The following is a 10,514-nucleotide window of genomic DNA, read 5'->3' on the forward strand; positions in this document are numbered from 1 at the left end:
CCCTTGGACAGAGATGCTCCCTAAGACCTCTAGTCATGGGGGAGCCCCTCCCCCTAGAGCCCCATCTCCTCCATGGCCTCGGGGTCAAGGTCAGCTTGCCTGCCATGGTTTCCTGGCCCATCCCAAAGTCGTGGGCTGGCTTGCAGCTGGATCCCTGCCTCAGCACCCACAGACACCACAGGACCAGGGTCAGGTCTCCAGACCACTCAGTCCCTCACCTCCCTGGCCCAGCCAAAGCAGGCAGGCTGGGGGCTGGCGGGAACCCTGGGATCCTTGGTGGCTTACCGCACCCGCTCCGAGTCAGCTTCACACCAGTCACTGTGCCCACTTACTGCCCCTTTAACACGGAGTCTGTTTTATAGTTTTCATGGAGAGGGAGCGATATCCCTGTTACTCTCCCTGGCAGACAGAGCGGGGTGAGGTGGAAGCTGCTAATTAAACGGGCACTTGTCCTCTGTCTTCTCGCTCCCCTTCCTGCTTGGGAGGAGGAATAAATTCAGGCCACAGCCCCGCCCCCCCCGCCCCCCGAAACTGCTGGAGCCTGGGGGACGTGGGGACTGTGCTAGGAAATGGGGCCAGAAATGGGAGTCAATCCCAACTCCCCCTTTGGGTCACACAAGCACATGTGGGCCCCCCCGGCCCCAACTGGACTGATGGCCCCGATGGCACCAATGGGACCCCGGATGCTGCTGGGCAGAAGCTGCCCAGGACGCTGTGCTTCCTGTGGGTGCTCAGTGGGTGGGAAGGGCAGGGCGCAGGAGAGGTCAAGACCGCTGGGTGAGTCCAGAGTGCGCACGAAGACTGGAGGAAGGGGAGGGTGGCCGCCAGGACCACCGACCACATCCTTCCTGAGAATGGTGAGTGGGAGGGGCGCTCCATCAGGGCGCATGTCCGGGAAACATGGACACGCCGGGCAGGAGCTATGGGAGAGGTAAGGGCTGGACCCACCGGGCCTCGGGTGGATAAGGGTGTACAGAGGGCGGGACTCAGGGCAGCGGGGGGGCGGGGGGAGCGGGGAGAGAGGCTGAGGATGGAGTCAGAGGGGCAGAGGGGAGCCTCGGGAGCTCACGTGGTCCCTGCTGGTCTGCTCTCCAACCCTGGCTCCCTGCGGGCCTTCTCACACGGACCCCCTGCCTGGCCTCCTTCCCCATCACAGGCCTCTTCCTTCAGGAAGCCCTCCCTGAGCACCCCAGTCCGTCTCCCCAGCAGACAACAGGAGCAGAAAGCAGGTGGTAGCCATGGGTCAGGGCTAGAATAAGGCTGTTGACACAGTTCTCTTTGGGGGGCTTGGAGGTTAAACGGGGAGACATAACTCCCCTCTCCTGCCGGGACCTTCCCCAGCGGCCCTCGCTGCCCCTTTGCAGCACCCCCACATCAGGTGAGAACCTGTCTGATTTATGTTGTGCCCCCTGCACCCACCCTAAATGTTCAAGAAACGCACCCCGAAACCCCCTGCAGAAGCTGCCCTGCTTCTAGTTAGTGCGAATGCTATGGCTCCTGGGAAGGGTGCTCGGGACATTCTAGATCAAGAACCTCGCTCCCTTCCTCTGCTTGGCTGAACAAACCCTCCAGAACCCACCCCCACCGCGCCCCCTCCCTCAGCTCTAAGGGGGGCTATCCCCAGACTTCCCGCTCCTCTTCGCCCTAAAGCCCCCAAAGGCATGAGGATTTGGGCACCGCTGGGACCATCCCCTGGAACGCCCATTCGCACCCACTCATGCCCCCAAAGGTCGGCTCAGCCACCGAGGGAGCAGAGCCTCTTCCATAGAGAAACTGCCTGACAAACGCAGTGCCCGGCGGCCCCCACAACCCACAGGCCTGGGCGTGACAGGCTGCCACTCTGCTGTCCCTGGAGGTGCCCGAGCCAAGGACACCGGAGGAGGTAGGACTAGGGTGGTGCTCCCCGGCACCCCACTTCCAGGTTCCTGCCCAGGGAAGGCGGCCGCCGGCCCTCCCTGTGTCTGAGGTTCAGGCTGACATGAGTGGGTGGGAAGTTCCCGTTACACACTCACCTTCCCAGACGCATCTGCTGGGTCCCATGGCCAGGACAGTCCCTGTGCTGGCGGCAAAGCCCCTCGGCCTGATCCAGGAGATAAGTGCACCGTGACGTAGCCCCGCGCGGCGGGCTGACACAGGCCGCCCACACCTAAACCACGAGCGCAGTGAAGCAGCTGCCCTGGGAAGGGGGTTGGGGGGTGACTGTCACCACTAGTCACAAGCCCAGGAATCATGAGGTGGGACCACTTTGATTCCCTGTGGTCCTGAAGGGTGCCCCGGGGACTTTGGCGCCTGGTCCACTGATTGGTGGATGAGCGTCTGTTGTATCGTCCCAAGGGACACCACCGGGTGCATTACATCGGTCCCAGGAGGCGAGGACCGTGGCCAGGCACAGGGCAGCGGCTGGTCCCCTTCCCGGCTTTTCTGGGACCAGAGGTGCAGACGGCTCTCCAGCAAGGCAATCTGGGAGCCATGAGGATGGAGAGGGCGGGAACATAAAAAAGGCAGTGTCCGTTAAAGGAAACAACACAGAAGGAAAGAACAAAGGCCTTTTATCTCACCCCAGAGGTAGCCCTTGTGAGAAGGCAGGCACAGTCCCGCCAGACATTGCTAAGCTCGGATGCACATTTAAATATTTTTTTATTGATTTCAGAGAGGAAGAGAAACATCAATGATGAGAATCATTGATCAGCTGCCTCCTGCACACCCCCTACTGGGGATTGAGCCCACAACCTAGGCAGAATCAAACCTGGGACCCTTCAGTCCACAGGCTGATGCTCTATCCACTGAGCCAAACCAGCTGGGGCTCAGGTGCACATTCTTAATGGACTCATACTGTGCTCTGAGCCTCTCAGCCTCCTTGTTCCTCTGGCTATTTTCAACACTTTCCAGGTCAGCACAAAAACATACCCTGTGCCTTTAATGGTAGTACATGCTATGGTTTCACAATCCCGCCAATGGCTGTTGGATTGTTGCCTATATAAGCTATTTGAATTTTCATTGAGATACAATTTACGTATAACATTCTATTAGTTTCAAGTGCATAGATGCTATTTTAAATGAAGGTAGTGAACAATTCTGGGCATGGATCTTTAATCACCAGAATGAGTACTTCTGTACAAAAAATGGCTATGGTGGAATGGTGGGTCTAAGGTTCAGCATTTTAAAAAATCTACAGCTACCGCTCTGGCCGGTATGACTCGGTTGGAGCATCGTCCCATACACCAGGAGGTCATGGGTTCGATTCCCAATCAGGGCATATATCCAGGATGAGGGTTCAATCCCCCAGTCAGGATGCATACAGGAGGCAACCCATTGATGTATCTCTCTCACATCAATGTTTTTCTCTATCTCTCTCATCTCCCTTTATCCCTCTCTAAAATCAATTTTTAAAAAATAATAAAAATAAAAAATAAACCTCACCATTAAAAGAAAAAATCCAGATACTGCCAAGTGGCCCTCCAAAAATGTACCAACTTCTATTCCCACCAGAAGTGTGGGAATGCCTGTGACCCTCACCGACAGCATGTACATATCAGCGCTTTTTATCTTTGACAATCTGATAGGCAACGGTATTTAATGTTGTTTTTCTGCACTTGGTTGTTGGTGAAGATAAGCATCTTTTCACATACTTACTGGCTGTGTGTTCCTTTCCATACCAAATAAGTCACATTTCAGTGTGTGTACATGCCTACGTTTATCTGTGAGAGTGCCTGTGTGCGCACATGTGTGTGCAGTGTTCTGTGCATCAAAACTTCTTGGGCAAGGCCTGGGTACCTCAGAGTTGCAGCTCTCTGGAGTCTGAAACACCAGGACCCACGGAGAGATGGAATCACAGGCTCAAGCCCAGGAAATACATTACAAATTATCAGGGACATAATCACATTTCTTTCTAATATTTACATTTATTATTTTATTTGTATTTATTGATTTTTAGAGAGACATCAATTTGTTGTTCCACTTACTTATGCATTCACTGATTGATTCTTATATGTGCCCTGACTAGGGATCGAACCTGCAACCTTAGTGTATCAGGACAATGCTCTAACCAACTGAGCTACCTGGCCAGGGCACTAATATTTAAATTTCAATCAGCTTGGTCCCCATTTTACCTATTACAGGACATACTTTTATACTCACTGGAGCCATCCCTGTGCTAGTATCTTTATCACGAGCGCTTCCTTTTGCCTGTCTATCAGGGTCTCCCTCCACCTTGCTGAAGCTAGAATTTACTGCCTTAAAACCAACAGACCACACTGCCTGTAACCGGTTTAGTCCTAAGTACAGTAGTTAATTTTTGAATCATGATTTGTGGTTTGACATCTACTTCTTAAGTCATTTAAAACACTGAGAAGGCAATATTAAACTTTTCATTTTAATTAAATATTCAGAATAAATTTTTATTAAATACGCTTGCACTTAACAGTTAAATATTTAGGAACTAATGTACTAAATTAGTAAGTTTTACTTTATTAGTTATGCAAACCATATAAATATTTAAGAGTGTTGGTTAATGGTAAAAGAATGTCAATTGCCCAATAAATGTGAAAGATGAATGAACAGGACCTTAAACAGAGTATAATTAGTTGTGGATAATCTTCCCCACACACAAAATCTCCCTGGACATTAATGAGTTCATCCACTGATTGGCAGTTGGGCTATCCATTTCCGCCACACCAGCAAAGGCCCTCTGGACACAAGTGCTCGCTCCCAGCTGGGAATCCACTCTGAGGAATAAGGTAAACAGACACCACGCAGCTGGGCCGGCCTGGCCTAGTCCCTCCAGCGGTGTCCGCACTGCGCGTTGCAGCACTTGTAGAAGGTGGTCATTGGCTCGTCGGCAGAGCGGGTCTGAAGCTGCATGAAATAGGCACGAGGATGCTCACATTTGGGACATGGCTCTAGAAACAGGAAAAATAAACAAGTGACCCGCATTAAAAAAATGTTTGTGACCAACACACCTGCTAGAAGTAGGTGTGAGGCGAAAGGCAGTAAAGACCTTCCTCGCTTATCTGGTGTCCCCTGTGCCCTAATATAAGGTACAAACAGGGGTCTCGTCTCGTTCCCAATATGCTCTCACACTAAGGGAACCCAGGAGTTTGAAAACACTCCTCCTCCCCTCCCTGGGTCCCACTTTTCCGCTCAAATCTGGCTGAAGGCTGGTTGGAAACATAACACAAAAGGTGACTTATGGCTGTTGTGTGAATGACAGGGTCCACGCCTGCAGATTCCTCCTCAGAAGTGCATCTCCATCGCCTGGGCAACAGACAAGCCCTCTCAGCCTCCCAGAGGAGACCCCATGGGTGACAATCCACTTCCTCTTGTACTTAGAGATCCATCTTGGCAGTTATTATCTCAGCTGTTCTTACTGAGATCTCACCGCAGTCCACACCTTTTCAGAGTGCGCCTGGCACGTCTTTACCTTCAGAGTGATCTCCTTTGAGAAACCAGCCCCGCTCTTGACGAAAATACCTCCAAACACTCTCAGACCACCATTTTGAACATTTGATACATAACTCATTCTTTTTATATATATATATTGTTATTGATTTCAGAGAGGAAGGGAGAGGGAGAGATAGAAACATCAAAGATGAGAGAGAATCATTGATTGGCTGACTCCTGCACACCCCCTACTGGGGATCGAGCCCGAAACCTGGGCATGAGCCTTTGACCAAAATCAAACCCAGGACCCTTCAGTCCACAGGCCAACGCTCTATCCACTGAGCCAAACCAGCTAGGGCTATAATCCATTCTTTAATGACAAATTCTGCCATTGCTAAATTTTTAACGTAGCAGATTTGGATGATCGTCTATAGGGGAAAGAGAGAGTACTAATCATGGCTTAGCTCTTCCTCCTATCAATACTGGCTGTGTCTAAGGCTCTCTGTCCTTCTTTGGTCACATCCACCTCTACCAGAAATAAACCAATACTTGGAGTAAACATTTATTTTGCTGAGACCGTAGTTTAATGCTCTCTGGTATTAACTTTTAAAACTCTGCATTAGAACAAAAAGAGGATTTTTCCCCTTAGACTGATTTTTATTACTCCTGTCATTGTTGCTATCAAAGCTACCACATGTTCAGTGCCCGTTATGTGCCAAACACTGCATAATACACTTTGTGCTCTTACAATTTATGAGTTTAAATTAGCCCCAGAGAGGTCAAGGGGTCCAAAGTCATAAAACAGTAAGAAGTCACCCTGCGTCTCTAACTCGGGTCTGTGTGACTCCAAGGCTTGTGCCAATATTATCTGTGCAACAAGTAAGTTTTAAAAATCAAATGCACTTTCTCTTTTTAGAAGCCCACCTCATACAAGCAGGCACAGGTTCTGACATGGAGCAGCAGTCAGCAGCCTCAGACTTATCCACAGCTCCGTAAGGCACAAGGTCTCCCTCTCACCTGCAGTGGAGTCCACGTTCTCCCAGGCCGCTGCTCCACCAAGCACGTCATCCACTTCTTTCAGCTTTGGATACTTCCGATTTGTTACCTACAAACAACAGCAAGTCTTCAACTCTCCAAGTCAGTGAACAGTACAGATCGGGGCCATCACACCAAACCTCCACACCTGCCTGCAGTGTCTCTCTCCCCAGACGTCCCTCCTTCCACAGACTGGAGAGATGCTAAATGTGAAGACCTACTGGGATTGAGGCCCTGGCCATAGTGCCACGTGACGGGAGACCCGCCAAGAGGCTGGTGTTGCTGGGGCCAAGCAGCACCTCAGTGCGTGGAATCGGAGAAGCGAGGCTCGGGAGAGAGTTCGGTGTCGCTTTCACTCTTGGGCTGGGGACTGACTGCCGAGGGTTCGGAACACAGGGCGGACTCCTCTGACTTAGGCGCTAACGGGTCCGCTCTGGCCGCTGTTGTGACCACAGCGAAGGAGGCAGCTGTGTGAGCACGGAGCCCGAGGGGAGGCAACGGCGATAACCTAGGGTGACGGCACAGGGGAGGGGCCAACGGCCGGATTCTAGGGGGACTCCGAGGTGGAGACGACGGGAAGCGGCTGACAGAACGGGCGGGTGGAGGCGGACTCGGGACGGCGGGCGTGGAGCGCCACGGGAGGCCTGCAGGAGACGCGCGGGCCCCCGCCGGGCTCCGGGACCCACCTTGCGGGTGATGTTGTGCACGTAGGGGCAGGTGTTGCAGGCGAAACGGTGGCAGCGCTGTCCCTCCTCCACGATGAGCCCATTCCCGCAGCCGGGGCAGAAGAGCAGCATGACTGCCGCCCGCAGACTCCCGCCCGCAGACTCCCGCAGGTGCCCGCAGCCCTGCGGTTCCGCAGGCGCCGACACTACGCCCGCCTCCAGCTCCCATTGGCTCGGGCCGCCGCCCTGCCCTCAGCCCACCAATAGGCACGCCGGTTCGCGCTCCCAGCGAGCTCTGCGGCAGGTCGCCTCGCACTTATTGGCTCTCGCGGCAGCCCCGCCCCCACACGCCCACTGGCGGAAGTGCGTGCTGCGCTCCCGGTTGTGCGCGCCTAGCCTCGCTCCTGCGGACCCGGGCGCGTGGGGCAGCGAGGCGCCCTGGAGGAGGCGGAGGCGGCGGCACGGCCCGAGGCGCGTGAGGACGATGAGGACGAAGAGGAGGCGCTGCCGCACTCCGAGGCGGTGGACGTGTTCCAGGAGGGTCTCGCCATGGTGGTGCAGGACCCACTCCTCTGCGACCTACCGATCCAGGTGCGCGCGTTCCCTGCTTGGCTGAGCGCAGGGGCGTGGACAGGTCCCGGTGCTGATGGGCTGCGACCCAGAGGCCTCGTAAGGCACCTCTGGGTGTAAACGGGGGTCTTAACCTGGGCCGGGCCTAGGGTGGGGCGAGCGAGACTCTCGCCTTGGACGCGGAATTTAAAAGGCTCCAAAACACCTCCAGCAGCCAGGATACTTGACTTTTTTTTTTTCTTTCGGAAATACGTGACATTTTAATACAGTATGTTTATAATTCAGGTTGGTGTAAAAAAGCCTATGGCAAACAAAATAATAAAGACTATGTCAGTATTACTGGCTTTTCCCATCTCAAACTTCAATGTTATTTTGTCCATCATGGAGTTTAACTTCTATTTTCTTAAAGATGGTATTACAACGTTTGGTATGGCACTCCTGCCAAAACCTTGTCCCAAGGCCCTGGCCTGGGTCCTGATTAGTGATCAGGACTCGGAATGAACTGACAAGCACAGTGTTCCTCCTACCCAGCCCCTGGGTGAGAGGATCCAGGGTGTTGGTTCTTGCCTGTTTCTATGTTCCTTTCTTCCAAGCTTCTGTCCACTTTGGACTTTAAATAAGAAAATGTGGATGACACATGAGATCAAGGTGCTAAAAACCTGGGAAGCCCTAATGTATAAGCAAGAATCCCTTCCCGTTCTTGTCCTTCCTAAAATATGGCACCACTTTTTGGACACTCGCAGCTTATTCCTTGTTGTTTGGGGTGTTAAAGAGCCAGGCACTCACCTCCACCCTTGGTCTTTTCTAGGTTACTTTGGAAGAGGTCAATTCCCAAATAGCCCTGGAATATGGCCAAGCAATGACAGTCCGAGTGTGCAAGATGGATGGAGAAGTCATGCGTAAGTGCCGCCCTCCTCCCTTCAGGCCAGGCGGGCTGAGCTTCCACAGGGGCTGGTCAGTGGGATGCCGAGCGGCCATCCACAAGCCCATCTGCCTGGACTTGAGCCTCAGTCGGCTTAAACAAGGCTCGACGGGGCTCTGGGTTCCTCTCCCACCACCTGAGGCTGTGGCTGTGGGATCTTCTCTCACGGTGCCCCTCGTTGCAGCTGTGGTTGTGGTACAGAACGCCACGGTCCTGGACCTGAAGAAGGCCATCCAGAGATACGTGCAGCTCAAGCAGGAGCGTGAAGGGGGCATCCAGCATATCAGCTGGTAGGTGAAGCCGCGCTCCTTGCAGCCCTCCAGGAGGGTGGTGTGGGACTCCACAGGAGCTCCGCTGGACTTGTGCTTCTTAATCACCTGGTCTCTGCTACAGAGTACTGACTGGAGTGAAGAGCCAGCTCCCTGTCACAATCCTTCAGACAGGGCGGGCGCTCTGTGCCGAGGGGCTAGGGGCTACGCACCGAGAGCCCTTCTCACACAGCTCCTGCTAGTACACCACCGCCACACAGCTCCCCCTGCTCACGGCTTACCTGATCCCTCTCGTGCAGGTCCTATGTGTGGAGGACGTACCATCTAATCTCTGCGGGAGAGAAGCTCACCGAGGACAGGAAAAAGCTCCGAGAGTAAGTTCAGGCCACATCCTTGAGCTGCAGGGCGTGGCAGTTCAGGGCCACACAGAGCCAGGAAGAGGGAAGAAGGGTGTGTGGAGGTGAAAGGCTGCCTGCTGGCCCGGTGTGGGCCTGTGGGAGGATGGCGCTGCCCCGCCTTGCCTTCCTGCACACCACACTCATCCCACCGGTTCTTTCTTGGTTTTCAAGCCTCAGGTGAGGGGTCGCAGACAGAGCCTTCTGTCGTTAAATACTTGACCCTTTTCCTTCTCTTTCAGTTATGGTATCCGGAATCGGGATGAGGTGTCCTTCATCAAAAAACTGAGGCAAAAATGACCCTCCAAACCAGGACCCTCTGCCGGTGGCCAAGCTCCTCCCCAGCAGGAGGAAGCCTCGGGCACTGTCCCCTCGTCACAGAAGAGTGTTGAGATGGACTCGCCCAGCTGTGCACAGCTGGAACTGCCGGTGTGAACCCTGGGCCTCAGGAGTGGGACTGGGTGAGCCAGTGCTCACGACCCAAGTTTGACCCCTTCTGGGCCCAAACACCCTAATTTCATGGCAGATCCCACAGGCTGTGGGCCTGGCCCTCTGTACGGAATAAATCTATTTTGCTTTCTAGTTTGAAAAGTCAAAAAGCCACAGTCCCGGGACATGAGGGCCTGGCGCAGCCCCATCGTGGGGGAGGCAAGGGGCAGAGAATGGCCTCAGTCTAAGATGGCACACCTCCCTGTTACTATGACTCTATAGCAAGAAAACAGCGGAGCAGCTGGCTTCGGCTCCTGCTTGTGGAGAAACGAGCCTGGGTGCGAGAGCACAGCCATGGACAGGCCTCCGGCCTCAACCCACGGGTTCATCTTCCTCAGGACCAGGGGCAGGGAAAAACCCAGCTCCCGAATTTGACAGCCCTCCCCCGGCTCCTCCTCCGCCGATCCCGACACTGGCAAGGGGCCCTTGGCGGAGCCCGCCTGCCTTCACACAAGAAGTACCGCCACTGACATCACCGCGGCCTCCAGCCCGCCACCGGGCCAATGCTGCCTCCTGCCGGTAAATTGCCGCCTGCTCTCCGCACCTGCTCACTGCGCCCTGGCCTGAGCCGGGAGAGGCGCCCCCGAGGCTGCTCCTGATCTACCCAGGATCACATCCCCTCCCCGGCTCCTGGAAGGGGAGGTAGCCTGGGGCTGAAATTGGCGTTGGGGCACTAGGTGTGTGTGTGGGAAAATGTGACAGCTCATCCAGGGGTCTTACGGAAAGGGAGCAGGGTGGGGCCCCCGGGCTTACGGACTTCACTGGGGGAGGTGTCTGAGACACTTCCTGT

General features: G+C 54.3%; 2 protein-coding genes across 2 annotated transcripts; one reads left to right on the forward strand and one right to left on the reverse strand.

The window, feature by feature from the left end:
* Positions 1–4,334: 4,334 nt before the first annotated feature.
* POLR3K (RNA polymerase III subunit K) lies at positions 4,335–7,274 on the reverse strand. Its single transcript, XM_079759508.1, has 3 exons — positions 7,101–7,274; positions 6,397–6,484; positions 4,335–4,898 (listed from the first exon to the last, which is right to left on the reverse strand). Exons 1-3 carry the CDS (start codon positions 7,209–7,211, stop codon positions 4,771–4,773), a joined length of 327 nt encoding a protein of 108 aa, XP_079615634.1. The 5' UTR covers positions 7,212–7,274; the 3' UTR covers positions 4,335–4,770.
* A 176-nt stretch (positions 7,275–7,450) lies between these two features.
* SNRNP25 (small nuclear ribonucleoprotein U11/U12 subunit 25) lies at positions 7,451–10,396 on the forward strand. The gene is made up of 5 exons (XM_079800637.1): positions 7,451–7,670; positions 8,458–8,548; positions 8,756–8,861; positions 9,140–9,214; positions 9,478–10,396. The coding sequence occupies exons 1-5, from the start codon at positions 7,629–7,631 to the stop codon at positions 9,533–9,535; spliced, it is 372 nt and encodes a 123-aa protein (XP_079656763.1). The 5' UTR covers positions 7,451–7,628; the 3' UTR covers positions 9,536–10,396.
* The last annotated feature ends 118 nt before the right edge of the window (positions 10,397–10,514 follow it).

The sequence above is a fragment of the Cnephaeus nilssonii genome (assembly GCF_951640355.1).
Source record: "Cnephaeus nilssonii genome assembly, chromosome: 2".
Taxonomy (NCBI): Eukaryota; Metazoa; Chordata; class Mammalia; order Chiroptera; family Vespertilionidae; genus Cnephaeus; species Cnephaeus nilssonii.

Excerpts from the sequence above, each read along its gene's own strand:
- POLR3K (XM_079759508.1), bottom strand. The coding sequence starts at position 7,211 with ATGCTGCTCTTCTGCCCCGGCTGCGGGAATGGGCTCATCGTGGAGGAG. Across the intron at positions 6,485-7,100 it reads TGCACAACATCACCCGCAAG|GTAACAAATCGGAAGTATCC; the intron begins GTGGGTCCCGGA and ends TGTTGTTTGTAG. Across the intron at positions 4,899-6,396 it reads GAACGTGGACTCCACTGCAG|AGCCATGTCCCAAATGTGAG; the intron begins GTGAGAGGGAGA and ends TCCTGTTTCTAG.
- SNRNP25 (XM_079800637.1), top strand. The coding sequence starts at position 7,629 with ATGGTGGTGCAGGACCCACTCCTCTGCGACCTACCGATCCAG. Across the intron at positions 7,671-8,457 it reads TCTGCGACCTACCGATCCAG|GTTACTTTGGAAGAGGTCAA; the intron begins GTGCGCGCGTTC and ends GGTCTTTTCTAG. Across the intron at positions 9,215-9,477 it reads GACAGGAAAAAGCTCCGAGA|TTATGGTATCCGGAATCGGG; the intron begins GTAAGTTCAGGC and ends CTTCTCTTTCAG.